Source organism: Alligator sinensis, unplaced genomic scaffold (genome assembly GCF_000455745.1).
Source record: "Alligator sinensis unplaced genomic scaffold, ASM45574v1 scaffold301_2, whole genome shotgun sequence".
Lineage (NCBI taxonomy): Eukaryota > Metazoa > Chordata > Crocodylia > Alligatoridae > Alligator > Alligator sinensis.
Genome location: NW_005841874.1, coordinates 1,635,713 through 1,655,255, shown reverse-complemented (window position 1 = coordinate 1,655,255; position 19,543 = coordinate 1,635,713). Strand labels below are relative to the sequence as shown.

The following is a 19,543-nucleotide window of genomic DNA, read 5'->3' as shown; positions in this document are numbered from 1 at the left end:
AAATGTGTTTTCCTTAATATTATACATGCAAATAAGTGGAACAGTTTAGCTAAAACCTACAAAAAATATTCTGGGTTTGGTAGACACCCAGAATAGAAAATTTCTGCTGAGCTACAAGCAAATAGTTTGCAACAGAAAACACAGTCTTAGGATGGAAGGTGTCAGATATCTTAAGCACCCCATACTGTCCGTTAGCCTGTTCTCAGACCTGTGGTACCTGTGAACCACTCCCAAAGGAAAAGCTGTTAGTTGCTGTGATTATGCTGTACAGCAAATATTCTACATAGCAGAAATAGTTTTGCTGCTCTGGAAATGCGTTCCAGCTGGGACTTGCTTAAGAGATGATGTTTTATCTGGGTTTCTGTGACTTCTCCTTCCAATGTCTCCTCCAAGAAAGCAACTATATGGTAAAGAATTGGAGATTATGTTAATAGGAGTAAAGAAATCCACAAGTAAAACATTTATATTTTATTGTTTTTCAATTGTCAGTCCAGCAGATGATTTTAAATATTTAAGGGAAGGGGCCTTGTCCTATTTCACAGTGTGAGCTGCTTTCCTCACCCTACAGTTATCCTTTGACTAGGTTCCCTCAGATCATTCCCAGAATTCTTTGTACCAGTCCCCATAGTATTTTAAACTTAGCACAGTGGGCGTGAGTGTAATACTTTTGGTGTATGAGAAAAAGGACTCACAAATACCTAAATCAATTCACTTCACTGGAAGATTGGAGAAAGAAACCCACGGTTTCCTCTCACTGTTGCTTGTTCTACAGCAGTGTCACACAGATTTCAGTGGACTCACTCCTAACGAGCACCCTTGTGAGGGGTGAATCAGGTATTGAGATTGCCTTGTGCTCTTTGTTCTCAGGATTTGCTAGTGACCTTCTTGAGTATTGTAGGTAACAGTGTGGAAACCATTCTTCTAAGAAATGTTTTGGCTTCCAAAGAAGATAATTGTATAATTTTCTATCTTTGGCCTCAAAAAATGGATCACAGACTGTTCATATTAAAAGGATAAAGCACCCACAAGGTCAAAATCATCCACATCAATATTGATAGTTGAAGGTTTTTCTGATGCTGAATTGGCCTTTTCTGATGCATGAGGTTAAAGATCCTCATTTGTAAATAATCTGGGCTATTCAGAAGGATTTGTGAGTTGCATAACTGATTTCCATGGCTTTCCAGGACACTTGGGAACAGGGGATTCTGGGTGATCTGGAAGCTCATGAAATAAAGAAATATCAGGAGTAGTTTCAACAGTTGCAGGGCTAACTGGTTCTACAGGGATATCAGGGGTAGAAGAATCATCTCTTGGACCCACTGTAACTGCAGGAGTAGTTAATGCATCTGACTGGAATAGACCTTCATCTACGCTTGGTGGCTGGCTTTCCCTTTGGCAAGGGACCTTTTCCTCCGATTCTTCAGAGGACTTGTCTTTGGAGTCTTTATGTTTGTCCTTCTTATGATGTTTTTTATGCCCGCACCCAATTTCATGCCCTCTTTTATGCCCAGGTCTGTGCTTAAACTGATGTCCATGGCCATGTTCATGACTGCATGAACCAACCCTACATGCATGCCCTGCCCTTTGTCCATCCTCATTTGCTCGTCCAGGCCCAATTTCATGCTCCATAGAAGATCGGAAAGGGGTAAAGCCGTTACGATAGCCATAATGACCCTGAAAGGAAATGGCAGATATTTAGACAAAGAGATTACGGTAATTTAATGATTAGTACATAGTACACTATTTGGAACAAACTGTTTGTATTCCGTTTGAGGTTCCAGTGTAAAATGTTAAACAAGTATGTTTAAAGAGCTGGTGGAGAGAGGGAGTTTTCTGGATTGCCTGACCTCAGTGCATTAGTTTCAAATATTTGAGAACCAGCAAACTATAGCTGAGGTATAAATGTGAGCCAGTTAACAAAAATGTTTTACCAGGTCTTCTGGGCTAAATTAGATGATCTTATCCATCTATGGTCTAAATGCAAATAATATAACTATATAGAACCATTCCTCCAGAAATATTCCAAAATTGTTGGGAAATTATAAGTAAAGAAATCTCTTTATCTATTACTGATTTAGCTGCTTTTACCACAGAAAAGGACTGTGCGGCATAGCCCAATCAGATGACTCTTTGTAAGTGTGTATATTAGGTCTCATTTGTGAACAATTTTGGAACTAAAGTACCCTAGGCATAGTCATAAGATATCATATCAAGGAGAAAAAACAATGTGCTAATTCATGTCAAATGCTAGTTTCAATAGAGGCATGAAGCAAAAACCTGGCTCATTTTATTTTGTGAAGTACTACTTAATGATTTTTTAGTTGTCAGATTGGAACTATATATATTTGTAACTAGTGGAAGATAATTAGCATAGGTTAATGTCTACACAATCACGCCCTGCCCCACTATGTATTTAACAATAGGTGATCAACACAGAGCTTTGCTTCGTACAGTAATGTAGAAAACCCTTTATAAGAATCTCTTTTCATCTAACCAACAGAGACTTATTGCTCTTCTGACATCAACTATCTAACATGGTTTAGTTCCTGCTCATTAGAACAGCTGGACCTTATTAAGCCACTGTTCGAGGAAACCTAGGGTGAAACCATATTTGAAAACCAATGCCAAATTCAATATGGTCTGTAGTGTAGACATGATTCAAGTGGTCATGTTCACCCAGTACACATATCCTGGATGTGATGAAGCTACTGAGCCCAATAAGAGTGTTGAGTACTGAATCATTTGCAGGCTTGTTCGGTTTTCTATTTCTGGCCTCACAGGTATAAATAAAAAAAAAAAATCAAAGTGTTTGACTTGATATCCCTGTTTTGTGACCACCAAACACTTACCTAGATATAGGGGCTGGTAACGGTGGAATGGGGGGATGTGGAAACTGCTGCTTCAGAAAAAACAACTATCTACTCCCCGGCTAATAAACACAGATTAGCAGACATTTTTGAGATTTTTGAACTCCTGGGGCATGTCCATACAAGCCTGCACATGTGCTATGCAGCTCTGCAAACCTGTTTTTAGTGGTGAAAACCACACATAGCAAATATAACACTGTACACCATACTGAAAATTTGCAGCACAGTGTCAATATTTGATACTGGGATGTCCTTGTCCTGGTATCGCAAAAGTAAACGGCTGCACAAAGCGGCATGGAGCACACAGCAGTAGCATGTGTCACCAGAAAAGGAACTTGGCTGCCCACAGCTATGCTCTGGTGGCCAGCCAGGCTCTATGCAGCTGGATTGGCGGTGCGGGGGTCGATAATCCTCAGCACCTCATGAATTTGAGTTTGACAGCAAAAGCAAAGGAGCAGGCATCCAATCACCAAAACAGTGTCTACGTATTCTGCTGCTTCCTTCTGCATCTTCTGTTCTTTCTCATGTAGGCCAGGATATCATACATTACCTGAGTTCAGCCTATGTGTCACAAAGCCACCAGAGTTACAGGGTGAGCAGACAGTTCATGACATTACTAACATGACAGCAAGTAAGCATTTCCCTCCTATCACTATAGAACAAATCAGAGCTAATCTGAGAACTGGATGGATAGAGGAAAGCAAATATTTCTCCACTACACAGAGTGCATTTACACGTGTGCCCAACTGGGCAGTCACGTAGTACTCGTGGCTACCGCGACGTTGCATCTCATATAGAAGACCCTCCTCCCCTGCTACTTACTGTGCTGCAAGTAGGCTGAAATGGAAGAAAAATTTATTTAGGATTCGTACCATTAACGCTGCACTGCAGTTAACCTGAGGGAAGATTTCCTGCTTCCATGGCACCACATATATATTTGCTGTGCACTCTAACGGCATCTGTGAGCAAAGCAGAAAGGAAACATGAGGTTTTAAATCAACAAAGTATTACAAAGAATCAGAATTGTGTGTGCGTAATGATACAGCTTTTTAATGATACTTTTAAACACAATGAATAGGGAATTTATATGCACATCTATAAAATGTATTTGTCATAACTATGGAAGTTCCTCTACTGGAAAACTTCCTCATTTAGTTTTATTTAGATTTAGGAAGCTTTCATGGATCATACAATTGAACACCCAACAATAATTTGTAGCACTTTTAATGTCCAACGCTTTACAAGATTAAGTAGTTAATTCTCCCAAAAGCTGTGAGAGGTAGGGAAGTATTAATGTTGTTATCCCTATGTAAAATGGGTAAATTGAGGTAGACAGGGATTAAGGCTAAGTTTTAAACGTGCCCATTGATATTATGGAGCTGGGTTTGCAGCTCCTTGCAGCAGCTGGGAAGAAAGAAGAAAGGGAATAAAATTTCCCTGCCCAACAGCACCTCCTGACTTGGAGCACCATTTCCATCAGTGCCTCCTTCCAGCAAATCCTCTCAGCATCAAATGCATTCACTCCAGCAGTACTAGCTGACCTTTCCACCCAGCCATGCTCTCCTTGGTGTCCAATCCATTGGGCTCATACCTTCAGAAACACATTACTCCATTACCTGGGCCCTCCCACACCTTGTCTGCTCCTTCCCACCTTCCAGTTGGATTCACAACTGAGGAAATGGCCCCAAATTTTCCCATCAACTTTGCACCATGTACAGAGCCTGTGGCATGAGGCGATGGCTCATATTTATTGAGTTAGTTGGCTAGCAGAAGAGGCAACTGAACCTAGAAACACAATTATGTTGCTTTACATGAGTTTACCGTATACATCCTCTGGTGTTGTTCTGTTTGGTGAATTAGGAAATGGGTGTTGAATGTGGTAGTCCATAGCATCCTAATTACTTACGCTGCCAATTTCAGCTTCACAGTCTTCATTCAGTTTCTCCACTTCTGACTTGGAGCAGTTTGTCTTCTGAATATTAAAATGTATCTCATAATTTTTTCCTGCAACGACCTGAAAAAATCAGTCCCAAGGGTTTCCTCAGTAAATATGCATTTTTTCTCATACAGGAATCACAGAAAATAAAAATGCGGTAAAAAGAAGCAGCTGACCAGCAGGGTTGTGAGCATTAAAAATGTCATGATCTACATCCATTTCTGATTGACTTATTTTTTATACTCCATTAGACCTGCTAATATTATCATAGTATTGCAAGCGGAGGAAAAGAACATAAAGGGCAAAATGACATAAGTCTCAGGAATGGTGGTTTACGGGCATGGGACAATATAAAAGAAGACGTTGCAGAAAGGCAAATAAGCAGGATGTTGTAGCTGGTACAGTTTGGACAAGTGGAGAAGAAGATGTTTTTATTTTAATCCTATGCAGCGTATAAACTAATTAGTTTTGTCTCTTTCCCAATTAGATGGGCATTTTTACCTTGAATATGAGTCTCATCAGTCAGGATTTTAATCAGTGTATCTTGCTACAAACAAAGAAGCGTTTGTCAACTGAAAGCTTCAGCAGTGAGTATTAAGATCCCAGCTCCCAGTACTGAAATGATAACTGCTTATAAGTATTAGAATTGTTAAAACAGCACTAAAGGAAAAGAACTGAGTAGAGAGCTTAGAAGAGGTTTGCATTGCTCACAAGGCATTTAGCACAAGATAAATTGTGGTGAATATTCATTATTTTCTGACAATGAGACCTGTTTAGGTCTGCAATAGGAACTATTTATTTATACAGTGCCATAAGTGTGCATTCTCATTTATTGACAAGTTGAAGATAGGGATCAAATTTGGTTACAAATTTGGATTCTGCTCTGCAATTTATAGTGGTGTGAATTTAGAGTAACTCTACTTTTGTGACGTTACAATGGTGTGTTACCAAGAACAGAATTTGGATGCAAGTACTCAGATTATAAAAGGAATAAGGAGGAAATCTATTTTTGAGCCTGTGAAAACTATTGCCAAACAAGGCACCAGAGAATATTATAGGATAGAATGCTGAGCCTGGAGGATGCACTGAATAATCTTACCTAATACCTTACTTTGCAACTTGGACAGCTATAAAATGTTGAGAAAGGTTTGGTAAAGAAGGATGGGGGAAAAAAAGCAGATCCCTGAACCTGTACCTATCCCTAGGGTTTTGGGTCCATGCCATATTGAAATTGAAGGAATGATTTTTTTACTCCCTTTTGGATACAAAGTGAGATGATCGAAATTTTGTGAGTAAGGTGAACCGGTGGTTCAAACTGAGCCTTGATTCAGCTCAGACTTGCAGATATACCACATCCTAGGCCCATCTCTACAACATAGGGAGCGATGAGATTAAATATAACTGAATTTAAAAAGGAAGGTTAAATCCCAACCTGGACTGTGGCGTGGTATACGCTTTTAATTTTATAGTAGAAATCAGTATTGCTCTCTGAATTGTATTTCTCCATGGAAACCTTGAGTACTTCCTCCAGTTCTGGACTGTCAACCGGGATGGGAACTGGACAGCCTGCACAGAATGGTGGGTCTGCAGTTCCCTCATCAGAAAGAAACATTGGGTTACAAATAAATCCAAAGAATAAAACAAGATGCAGTGTGTATTAGGGCTGGGGAACCATCTATTTGGAAATCCATAGCTATCTGAATGGAACGTGTTTTAATAGACTGAACCTAAATATTTTGAGCTTCCGTAGGAGGTATGTGAGAGAAATGTAAATTCAGCAGCTAAGGCTAGATAGGGTATTTGATCAATAATCTGCTTCTCCTAGAAGTGAGAGTTGTGTACACAAAGTATATTTGGTGGAGAAGACAGATACAGACTCATTTGCAACTAGGTGAGGGCTGGATTAGAGGAAATGAGACAACATCCAGTCTTGAAAGCTCTGAGTGTACATTATAAGGCATGACCAACTGTATTTTTAAGAATATCATAAGCATTATTTGAAGGAGAACACGTCTGGGGGTATGTCCACCTTGCACTCAGTGACTGTAAAGTAGTCATTGTTTAATCAGGTAGAGGTGGGAACTTTTACCCCCTGAAAAGTTTGTAAGGTATCAAACTTAAAAATAAAATTAAGGACATGAAATACAAATGGTGGCAACACTGCACATTAGTGAACAAGCTCTGGGAACCAGCTGGGATGGATGTGGCTGTATAGTTTGAGAAGGGGATATACATAGAAAATCTAGTTTTGACCATGTTGTTCCATGTCTATCTTTTTGTTCACATCTGTATCTTTGTGTAGGCCCTCCATGGTGGACTTCTCTGCCATGTGGGAGGTGGGACTGGAGCTCCTTGGCAAATCTAGATTTTCTGCAAGCATATCTGAAAAATCACTTAGTGAAGATGAATGGTGTGACATTAATGTCTGTTGAAAGGTCCTCTTCTGGCAGTGATGGTAGAAAGGAGTAAGGAAGTTGATTCTACCTTTAAGTAAAGTTTAGGGTGCTTATACACGTGGCGCCATTACCATGTACATGGGATGACAATGTCACTTTGTATGGCTTAATGACGTCACCCTGTATACATGCAAGAGTTTTGGGGGTTTACAATGAGTTTGCAATGTTGCAAATTGCAACAATGCTGTTGTTAGCTTGCCCTCTGGTTGTAGGAGGGACAGGCAAGCTCTGCAGAAAATAAGGATCAGGCTCCTTGCTGCTTCTGCCTTCAGCAGTCTCCTGCAGCTGGCAGAACACATGTGGCCACCTGAGAATGGGCTGGCTTGCCCCTGGGGCAGTGTGGGAAGACAGCAGGATGGTGGCTGGGTTTGCTAGAAGCTGGAGAAGGCTTCGGGGCTGGTGCACAGGGTGCTGGAAAAATTGAAACAGTGTGCAAAATCACTGTTTCAGTTTAGGGGGAAGAAAAGAAAACGGTGAGGACTAAACCTCTGTTGTGTGTACAAGTGGCTTAGGTGAAAAATCATGCTGTTGAAGCTGCTCTGGAGACCTTTATAGTGGGGCTGACTCTGAGATCATCCAGGCCATTGCTATACGGAGCCCAGTGGCCAGCCCAACATGCCATAGTAGACAGAAGGTGGACAGATCAGAGATAACAACTTTCCCTGCTGTTTTACCTACTTTTAGAAAATGAGAAAATGTTGTATTAATATTTCCCGGTGGGAGGGGAAAAGACCTTTGATTTTTTTTTTCTTGCCCAGCATCATGTCTCCTCTCATTATTTTCTCAATGCCTTTGCATTTTGATTACACATTAATTTGGAATCGTAACACATCAGCTGGAGTTTCACCACCTTCCCGATGATGGTAATCTCCACATACCTGGAAACATGCATTTCTCTATGATGCTTGCAATTGTGTTGTTGAGATCCACAAAAGCCTTGGCTTCACAGCGACCTTCAAGCTGCATTTCAAAAAGAAACAACAGTTCTTAAGAATACTGTACTCATGTAAATGTCCCAGTGCCCCTGCTTATAGGGGAAAAAGACTTTGAGCTTGATTAGATAGCTATGAATGCTACTGACTGCCTTTGGCTTCTGTGAGAGTGTAAGGTGATTGCAAGGTGATTAAGCCTTTGAGAACCAAGTCCTTAGGCTGTGCCCTGAGCTGTTGCCTTTCGTGGTTTGGAGCACACAGTAGTAGACCTTGCAGCAGAAGATAACGATTCAGATGCATTAGTTTGAGGGTAGTACAGCTGCAGATCTGTTGACAAGACCTGCCAATCCCTAACAAGTGCTACACAGAACCATAGACTCACAGAACATGAAGGTTGGAAGGGACCTCCGGAGGTCACATCTAGTGCAACCCCCTGCTCAAAGCAGGACCGGCCCCAACTACATCATCCCAGCCAAAGCTTTGTCTACCTGGGTCTTAAAACACATGTGGCCACCTGAGAATGGGCTGGCTTGCCCCTGGGGCAGTGTGGGAAGACAGCAGGATGGTGGCTGGGTTTGCTAGAAGCTGGAGAAGGCTTCGGGGCTGGTGCACAGGGTGCTGGAAAAATTGAAACAGTGTGCAAAATCACTGTTTCAGTTTAGGGGGAAGAAAAGAAAACGGTGAGGACTAAACCTCTGTTGTGTGTACAAGTGGCTTAGGTGAAAAATCATGCTGTTGAAGCTGCTCTGGAGACCTTTATAGTGGGGCTGACTCTGAGATCATCCAGGCCATTGCTATACGGAGCCCAGTGGCCAGCCCAACATGCCATAGTAGACAGAAGGTGGACAGATCAGAGATAACAACTTTCCCTGCTGTTTTACCTACTTTTAGAAAATGAGAAAATGTTGTATTAATATTTCCCGGTGGGAGGGGAAAAGACCTTTGATTTTTTTTTTCTTGCCCAGCATCATGTCTCCTCTCATTATTTTCTCAATGCCTTTGCATTTTGATTACACATTAATTTGGAATCGTAACACATCAGCTGGAGTTTCACCACCTTCCCGATGATGGTAATCTCCACATACCTGGAAACATGCATTTCTCTATGATGCTTGCAATTGTGTTGTTGAGATCCACAAAAGCCTTGGCTTCACAGCGACCTTCAAGCTGCATTTCAAAAAGAAACAACAGTTCTTAAGAATACTGTACTCATGTAAATGTCCCAGTGCCCCTGCTTATAGGGGAAAAAGACTTTGAGCTTGATTAGATAGCTATGAATGCTACTGACTGCCTTTGGCTTCTGTGAGAGTGTAAGGTGATTGCAAGGTGATTAAGCCTTTGAGAACCAAGTCCTTAGGCTGTGCCCTGAGCTGTTGCCTTTCGTGGTTTGGAGCACACAGTAGTAGACCTTGCAGCAGAAGATAACGATTCAGATGCATTAGTTTGAGGGTAGTACAGCTGCAGATCTGTTGACAAGACCTGCCAATCCCTAACAAGTGCTACACAGAACCATAGACTCACAGAACATGAAGGTTGGAAGGGACCTCCGGAGGTCACATCTAGTGCAACCCCCTGCTCAAAGCAGGACCGGCCCCAACTACATCATCCCAGCCAAAGCTTTGTCTACCTGGGTCTTAAAACAAACTTCAAGGATGGAGAGTCCACCACCTCTCAATTCCAGTGTTTTACTGCCCTATTATTTTACCCCACTATATGTGGTCAGCTCATAAGGTTGCTTAACAGTTGAGCAGCTAAATGGTTGAGACCTAGTACTACAGGGCATGTGATCAGTCTAACAGTTGAGGGAGCTTAGCTGAATTCATGAATCCTTTGAGAGAGTTGGAAATGGAGGCTCAAACAGATGAAGTGATGAGCTTAAGGTTAACTAGCAAGTCTGTAATGCCAGGACATGGACCCAGATAGTCCAACAGTCACTTCTTTATCAATTCAGAACAGTGTGGTCTCATCCCTTCTCCTTCCAGACAACACTTCTGAAGAGGGCACGTCCCCTCAATAATTTGTGAACAGCAATCATAGAGACATTCTGCAGTGACACTTATCTGCTACACATACATTTTGCTGAGACATAAGTAGCTTGTGGTAGCCTGCTCATTACTGTCCACAAAATGATTTTGGCAATGGTAGGGATGAAGAGGGCATTCTGCTCGAGAATGCTTAGAATCATAGAAGATTAAGTTTGGCAGGGACCTCAACCCCCTGCTCCAAGTAGGACCATCCCCAACTAGATCATTCCAGCCAGGGCTTTGTCGTGATGGGCCTTACAAACCTCCAAGGTTGGAGAACCCACCACCTCGCTAGGTAATCCATTGCAGTACTTCACCACCCTCCCAGTGAGAAAGTTTTTCCTAATATACAATCTAAACCACCCGTGCTGAAACTGCAGACCATTGTTCCTTGTCCTGTCATCTGCCACCACTGGGAATGGTCTCACTCCATCCCCTTTGGAAGCACCCTTCAGCTAATTAAAGGCTGCTATCAAATCCCCCACTGGTCTTCTCTTCTAAAGACTAAATAAGCCCCACTTGCATTAGCCCCTCTCCTGATGGAAATGCTTCTGGGCAAGCCAGCTGGGGACTCAGTGCTGCATAGCTGAAATATGTATTTACTTATTATTTCCAGCAAACCTTTCCTGCTCAGATGCTATGCAGAACAATGGGAATTTGGCTACTTAGTTTCCTTAGGAACTATCTGCCTGAAACTACTTAAAGTGTTTGCCATTTTAATGACGACTTTACTGCTTTCCCCGGCTGAGTTCTTGGCCAGGATCTTCTTGAAAATAAAGCTTTATTGGTTTAATGAGACTCTTCTGGTCGCCTAGGTGAACCTGCAGACATTTCAAGAGCCCTGATTCAGCATAGTACTTAAAATGCTGCTTCCTGTTCAGTACCATCCATGAGCAAATGTTTAACTTTACACCTATGCTGAAGTCCCACTGACCTAAAGATGAGCAAGCATTTAACTATTTTGCAGAATCAGAATCTTTGTTGTCGTTCTTATTTCCTAACGTGTATATTCAGCTATACATGAAGATTACTTACGGCTCCAAAACTAGGCTTGCACTCTGCGTGTAAATCCTGATATTCATGCTTTGAGCAATTTGTCTCTTTGATCTTATATTCAACTTCGTAGTTTATTCCGTCTACCACCTAGAACAGATATTCAGGAGATTTCTCAAATGCTTCAGTAAGTCTTTGAGGAATAAAATTATTACATGAAGTCACCAAACGGACAGCAAGATCATACCATTTTTGCAGGGCCTTCCATTCAAGGCTTTCACTCATGCTGCAGTTTGTAAGCCTCATCAAACCCCAGCACAGCGGGAAAATATGATCCTTGTTTTGCACAGGGAAGGAAGTAGAAAGCAGACCAGCAGATCATGCTGGTGAGTGGGATTGGAGTGGCACTTGGGGAGGGTGCAGGGCTAATTGGTTGCATGCCTGCCAAACAGGTTGCCCCTCACTGCCATAAACACCTCCGTTGCTAACAGTATGCATTGACAAGAGGAACAGCTGAGGTAACACTGAACATTGCTCAAAGACAAACCATGCTTAGTAACAGTCTAGTAGAGTCCATAGCTAGAAGCACAGACAGTCTGGTGTTCAACAATGTGTGCCTCAGTTTCCCCTTCTATAGAAGTGAAAAGTGCTGTATAGCTTTGATTATAAGTCTACCTTTTCCCCCCCAGAAGAGGCATAAAAATTGCCCTTGACTTCTATGCAGCATGAACCTAAAACCAGCCTGCTGACAATCGGACTTCCATTGCACTGTATTATTTGATGTTTGGTTTACCTTAAAAAAATCAACCAATATTCAAGAGATTTTTTTCCCTCCAATTAAATCTGAGAACATGGGTTAGGCTCATATGCAAGATTGACTTATAATTGGAACAATACAGTACTATTTGTACAGCACACATCTTATGACTGTGAACTATAACAGAAAAATGTAATAAAAACAAGGAATATGTGCATAGGAGGAGCCAAAGTACTATCTTCTCTAAAATGAAGGAAAAATCCAATATACCAACCTGACTCGTGGCTTTTATTATTTCACCAACATCATAAAGGAAGCGTTTCACACTTCTTTTGTTGAAGTTTTGAACAGCAAGCTTCAGAATGGGTAGCAAATCTGGGCTGTCGCTCCCAATGGGATGTTTGCATCCAACACACATACGAGCTGAAAAACAAACCAACCAAAAAATTAATGAGATTTTCTCCAAGAAACAGCTTCACTTATTGGAGTAGTCTCAAAGGGTTGTTGTAGCCATGATAGTACAAGATGCATATGGAGGAAGGGTTCTTTGGTTCTATCTTTTTTTGGATCAACCGCATAGTTGGGAGGGATATTAGACAAGCTTTGGGGCACTATGGACATTTATACGCATGTTCCGGGAGGGGGTGCTCGAATTCGAGCAGCTCCAAGAGCCGCTATCACGAAATCCCCTTGCTTCTCGCTTACTAGACGTTAGTGAACTCTTAGTGCCATAGTGGGCTGGAAGAGTCCTTATGAGACTACCTAGTTTAACCCTCTGCCCAAGGCCCGTGTCTAAATGATCCCAGCCAAGTGTCTGTCTATCCTGCTCTTAACAGCATCCAAGGAGAGAGATCCCACAACCTCTCTAGGTAATTTATTTCAGTATTTAATCACCTTCCCAGTTACCAAAGTCTTCCTACTGTACAACCCAAATCTCCCTTCTTGCCAATTATTATTTGTCACGCCCCCTGCGGATACAGAGAATAGGTGATCACTCTCCTATTTATATCCATCCTTTTTATGATTGAAGACAGTTATTGAACGCTTGCTTGGTTTAAGGTGGTGAGAATCTTGACTCCCTTCAAATAGACAGCAAAATACAGCTCCAGATGCAAGTCCCTGGAGGGACATATAGACTTTCAGCTTTGGTTCATTACAGCAAAATTGGGATCCACATCTGGAATCAGATACTAGGCCCTTCGGCCCTACTTTTCTGGAGTCTTGGAATCTAAGATTTAGTTTTAGGCTCTTCTCTATTTGTAATAAGAAAATATAAGACATAGCTCTGACGACATGTGAGAAAGGGTGTCATTTATCAGCAATGGATAAGAGAATGGCAAAAGTCAGCAGCAGGGCCAGATTAACCCTTTAGTGGGCTCAAGGGCAAAAAAACCTGTGGACCCCTACTTAATACTGTATATTTCCATATCTTTTATTCACTCAATAATTATAATATGTAAAATAAGCACAACTGGGTCCCTTTTTTCCTTAGCGCCCTAGGCATGTGCCTAGTTTGTCTATGCATTAATCTGGCCCTAGCTACCAAATATGCCTGTTACCGTTGCAATAAAGTGAGATTTCCCTGAGGTCTGGTTTTACTGGACAGCTTATAATCTATGGAGATCTTAAACTCGCCGCCAAGCATTAACATTTCAACTGGCAGTTTTTCTGGTGAGCCCCCATGATGTAGAGCTTCCGTACAGTTTTACATTCAGCTGCTCAACAGACATATTGGCTAGGGACAGACATTACACATAAACTGGTTTAGGTGATCATAAACTGGTTTAAACCTGTAACAGAAGAGATGTTCAGTGCACATAAGCTAGCTTGAGAATGGCTGAAACTGGTTTCAGATAAACCTGATTGAATGTAGTATCATAGATCCACAGACTCATAGATGCTAGGGTTGGAAGGGACCTCAACAGACCATCGAGTCCGACCCCCTGCCTAGGCAGGGAAGAGTGCTGGGGTCAGATGACCCCAGTCGGATGCCTATCCAGCCTTCTCTTAAAGACCCCAAGGTAGGGGAGAGCACCACCTCCCTTGGAAGCCCAACCAGACTTAACTGATTTGGCTCAAACCGGGTTATGCAGTGTCTGTCCCAGACCCCTTGCTGGTTTAAATGAACTCAGACTCCCCCAGCATCCCAGCATGCTCTCTGGGCAGGGCTCTCTGCTCCACAGCAGAGCTGGCCCGTCTTCTCTGCTCCCTGTCTGGAGCTCTGACAGTCTCTGCAGACATCTGCCTGGCTTCTGCTCCCCGTTCCCTCACCACTGTCTGCTAAGCAGGCATTCCCCCATCCCTCACAGACACCTCTCAGCATTGGCTAGCAGACCACGTGCTGGCTACTTCCGAGCTGATGCACATGAAAGAAAGGCAGAATCACCAGATAGCTGGTAGTGTTTTCTTAATGGGGGGAGAAGCACAGAGTTAGGGGTGATAAACATCCCCTGTTGGGCTGCTGAGGAGGAGGGCAGCACCCTCCCCAATCAGAGCGTCAACTTTCAGGCTTCACCATGTTGGGCTAGTTTTGACTAAAAGCCTAGATGGAGGAGGCTCTAGACTGTGTTCCCTACCACTAATCCTATTCCCCCTCTTTCCTGCCTGATAACAATGGGCTGGATTTTCATACATTCATTTCATAGTTCAATGCATAAATTAATTTCATAATTCAGTGAATTTGCGAATCAAAGTGAGTATTAGATCTCTATGGAATTCAGGTAGTGTTTGTGGGCCTGATCCTCACCTGATGTAAACTGGCTACAGTGGAACAATTTAAGGACACGGTAGAACTGTTCCAGTATTAATGGCTGAACAATGTGGTGCTCACATATGAGAGACTGAGCTGTGAAATCATTCACCAGGCAGAACCCATTGCTATTGACCTCTTTCCACAGGAATCTCTGGAGGAGATTCTGCTTTCAATGGCAATGCGGATTATCTCCAGCATGTACATGTTGTAGGTACTCCTGATTCACATCAGAGTAGCAGATCAGAATCTGACCCTTCAGATTCTTGCCTGCCAGTGGCATGGCGAAGCAGTTATATCCGTTACAAAAAGCCACAATGCTATTTTCAGTGAGCAGTCAGAAAGCAGACAGAGCAAGACACAGCATGCATCCTGTTCTAAAGAGGCTATGGTTTTATTTCTTTTCATGAGCTGTGAACAAACTTGTACATTTTTTCCTCAGGTTGGTAAAAGAGCTCTGCTTCCCATGCTACCTGGCTGAGATATTGAATTCAAATTTATATTTTTATTTTTCCAAGTGGAGACTCAAATGCATACTTCACTTGACTCCTCTGTGGAACACACCTACCTCTCATTATGGAATACACATACTTCTCATTAACTTTACTGGCACCTAGATGTCACCATTGCCCTGCAAATGCATCTGAAATCAAATAGGATTTAGTTGGCAGTAAAACCTGGAGATTGTCTATCCTGCAATCACTGCACACACTGAAGCTAGCTTTAAACTAGCTGGCTTGGGTATTCCTAGTAATATAGCCACAGGAACATGGGGCTCAGGGTAAGCTGCAAAACTCGTATGTACTTGGCTGGGTAGCCTACTATGAGCTCTGTGCTGCTGCAGCTGTATTGGTAGCAGTCCCTAAAGTTTATTAGCTTCAATCACTGCCATGACTGCAGTGTGAACATCCCTCTGGATACTTAAAGAAAGAACCCCAGCTCTGATGCATTCGAGCCTGGTAACTCTTTTCCAATAAGGGCATGTATTCCAGAGGCATTCCATGGATATCCATCTGGATGTGTAGATTATAAGCAGTCAGTGTAATGCCAATCAAGTGGACTAGTCAAGGCCCTTTGAAAAGGCCTTTTTCAGATGATATCACCATCTTTTGATGATTCCACCATTGTCAGGCATTTATGCTGGAGGATACATTTTTTCATTTTTTTTCTCTGTGAAGCCTCTTTTTTGGGACAAGTTTCAGTAAAATGAGCACAGCCCTTTATGAACTGGAAGACAATGAGAAACTACAATGTCATCATACAACAAAGATTCTTGTCATTTCAGTACTTGTGAATAAACTTAAAATTTGACAACAGGGAAGCCAATCCCTAGGTCATAGATGTGCCTTTAGGCCAGTGAAAATCCTTTTTGATTTGGTAGAGAGCTAAGGGTTTCAGAGATACTTTAGTCAGATGCTTTGGGTTTCTTTACACAAAGCCAATTTTTACTAATAATCTGCTGGTGTACCATTGACACAACAAATACATGAATAAGAAGGAAGAGCAGAATTTAATTTTTAATATATGGTGGCCCATGATAAATGATTTAAGAGGTTCTCAATGGAATGATGCAATGCTCCTTCCTTTAAAATTACCAAAAAATCTCAATATAGGTTCTCTTGCCATCTCTTTTCTTTTTTTATTTGTTTTACTCTTTGCTTATCTAAAGTCCCCCTGGACCGTAACATACCTGGGATGATTTTACATTCCTGTGAAACATTACTGATTTTCTGGGTCTTGTCAATGTAAACTTCAGCTGTACATTCTCCTGTTTCCTGCAAACACAGATGACACCATTTGGTTTTAATGTACCTGATGCAGAAATCCAGTTAGCACCACATATACTGCTGGGAAATATTCCTGAGGTATTTTGTTGAAACAGAATACAGTTGGCAAGCATAACCTGTGCTTAGCGGATAAGAGCAATACAGGCTGACATGAGCAATCATAGTTGTTCATGAAGGAGTTTCAATTTTACTGTCTAAATTAGTCCAAGGTTTTGCTGTGGAAGGGGTGGGTTGGCTGATCACAGGAAAGCGGGAGCTGGGCTAAGCAGGTAGTATGAAAGGTATCTTTTGTTTTATGATTAACAAATGTTGGAATCTCTACTATTATATTGAAACTGTCTTTCTTAATTAGCTAATGCACCTGGAATGCATGCAGGGAACACATTTCAATAAATAAAGGATGCCTCATTTGCAAACGTAAACAGGGGCTAAAGCCGCCCCCTGCTAGCACAGAATCTGGGTCTCATGGGGCAGCTGGGCTCACAGCACGTCACGGTGATTCAGGTGGGACCTGAGGTTCTTGGAGGAGGGGCTAAATATGAATCAAACAGGTACTGAGGTGTACTGAATCCTATGGCTTCCCTATTTACAGCCTGTCCCTGGGACGGGCTGGCTGCAAGTCTCCACTGGAGGGAAGGTTGAGATTCTTTGTACTGCTACCAGGCCCTCCTGGTGAATATTCTGCCCCTCTTCTACCCAGGGTGGTTTTTACTGGTACAGGAGTCAATTTGCTCTCATAAGAAGGGATCCTGGTTTTCTCTGATTTAAAAATATCCCCAATTTTCAGTTAAAAAAAAGTACTCCCTGATCTAGCACCGGGGATGGGAAGTCAGTCCAACTGGGCTAACTTCCCCTCTCCGGCCCGATCTAGTGCCTGGGACGGGAAGTCAGCCCAGCTGGGCTGACTTCCCGTCCCAGGCACTAGATCGGGCCGGAGAGGGGAAGTTAGCCCAGTTGGACTGACTTCCCATCCCCGGTGCTAGATCAGGGAGTACTTTTTTTTAACTGAAAATTGGGGATATTTTTAAATCAGAGAAAACCAGGATCCCTTCTTATGAGAGCAAATTGACTCCTGTACCAGTAAAAACCACCCTGGGTAGAAGAGGGGCAGAATATTCACCAGGAGGGCCTGGTGGCAGTACAAAGAATCTCAACCTTCCCTCCAGTGGAGACTTGCAGCCAGCCCGTCCCAGGGACAGGCTGTAAATAGGGAAGCCATAGGATTCAGTACACCTCAGTACCTGTTTGATTCATATTTAGCCCCTCCTCCAAGAACCTCAGGTCCCACCTGAATCACCGTGACGTGCTGTGAGCCCAGCTGCCCCATGAGACCCAGATTCTGTGCTAGCAGGGGGCGGCTTTAGCCCCTGTTTACGTTTGCAAATGAGGCATCCTTTATTTATTGAAATGTGTTCCCTGCATGCATTCCAGGTGCATTAGCTAATTAAGAAAGACAGTTTCAATATAATAGTAGAGATTCCAACATTTGTTAATCATAAAACAAAAGATACCTTTCATACTACCTGCTTAGCCCAGCTCCCGCTTTCCTGTGATCAGCCAACCCACCCCTTCCACAGCAAAACCTTGGACTAATTTAGACAGTAAAATTGAAACTCCTTCATGAACAACTATGATTGCTCATGTCAGCCTGTATTGCTCTTATCCGCTAAGCACAGGTTATGCTTGCCAACTGTATTCTGTTTCAACAAAATACCTCAGGAATATTTCCCAGCAGTATATGTGGTGCTAACTGGATTTCTGCATCAGGTACATTAAAACCAAATGGTGTCATCTGTGTTTGCAGGAAACAGGAGAATGTACAGCTGAAGTTTACATTGACAAGACCCAGAAAATCAGTAATGTTTCACAGGAATGTAAAATCATCCCAGGTATGTTATGGTCCAGGGGGACTTTAGATAAGCAAAGAGTAAAACAAATAAAAAAAGAAAAGAGATGGCAAGAGAACCTATACTGAGATTTTTTGGTAATTTTAAAGGAAGGAGCATTGCATCATTCCATTGAGAACCTCTTAAATCATTTATCATGGGCCACCATATATTAAAAATTAAATTCTGCTCTTCCTTCTTATTCATGTATTTGTTGTGTCAATGGTACACCAGCAGATTATTAGTAAAAATTGGCTTTGTGTAAAGAAACCCAAAGCATCTGACTAAAGTATCTCTGAAACCCTTAGCTCTCTACCAAATCAAAAAGGATTTTCACTGGCCTAAAGGCACATCTATGACCTAGGGATTGGCTTCCCTGTTGTCAAATTTTAAGTTTATTCACAAGTACTGAAATGACAAGAATCTTTGTTGTATGATGACATTGTAGTTTCTCATTGTCTTCCAGTTCATAAAGGGCTGTGCTCATTTTACTGAAACTTGTCCCAAAAAAGAGGCTTCACAGAGAAAAAAAATGAAAAAATGTATCCTCCAGCATAAATGCCTGACAATGGTGGAATCATCAAAAGATGGTGATATCATCTGAAAAAGGCCTTTTCAAAGGGCCTTGACTAGTCCACTTGATTGGCATTACACTGACTGCTTATAATCTACACATCCAGATGGATATCCATGGAATGCCTCTGGAATACATGCCCTTATTGGAAAAGAGTTACCAGGCTCGAATGCATCAGAGCTGGGGTTCTTTCTTTAAGTATCCAGAGGGATGTTCACACTGCAGTCATGGCAGTGATTGAAGCTAATAAACTTTAGGGACTGCTACCAATACAGCTGCAGCAGCACAGAGCTCATAGTAGGCTACCCAGCCAAGTACATACGAGTTTTGCAGCTTACCCTGAGCCCCATGTTCCTGTGGCTATATTACTAGGAATACCCAAGCCAGCTAGTTTAAAGCTAGCTTCAGTGTGTGCAGTGATTGCAGGATAGACAATCTCCAGGTTTTACTGCCAACTAAATCCTATTTGATTTCAGATGCATTTGCAGGGCAATGGTGACATCTAGGTGCCAGTAAAGTTAATGAGAAGTATGTGTATTCCATAATGAGAGGTAGGTGTGTTCCACAGAGGAGTCAAGTGAA

At 42.2% G+C, this 19,543-nt stretch overlaps 1 protein-coding gene across 1 annotated transcript in view; it reads right to left on the bottom strand.

Moving 5' to 3' along the window:
• Nucleotides 1–478: 478 nt before the first annotated feature.
• The window catches only part of LOC102372524 (T-kininogen 2-like), a 54,607-nt gene continuing 35,542 nt past the window's right edge, over nucleotides 479–19,543 (bottom strand). Inside the window, exons 4-11 of the mRNA XM_025195914.1 lie at nucleotides 16,405–16,489; nucleotides 12,240–12,388; nucleotides 11,251–11,358; nucleotides 9,277–9,358; nucleotides 6,236–6,387; nucleotides 4,774–4,881; nucleotides 3,740–3,826; nucleotides 479–1,674 (exon numbers count right to left, since the gene is read on the bottom strand). Coding sequence (XP_025051699.1) covers nucleotides 1,135–1,674; nucleotides 3,740–3,826; nucleotides 4,774–4,881; nucleotides 6,236–6,387; nucleotides 9,277–9,358; nucleotides 11,251–11,358; nucleotides 12,240–12,388; nucleotides 16,405–16,489 — 1,311 coding nt within the window. The 3' untranslated portion in view covers nucleotides 479–1,134. The remainder of the gene's footprint in view (nucleotides 1,675–3,739; nucleotides 3,827–4,773; nucleotides 4,882–6,235; nucleotides 6,388–9,276; nucleotides 9,359–11,250; nucleotides 11,359–12,239; nucleotides 12,389–16,404; nucleotides 16,490–19,543) is intronic.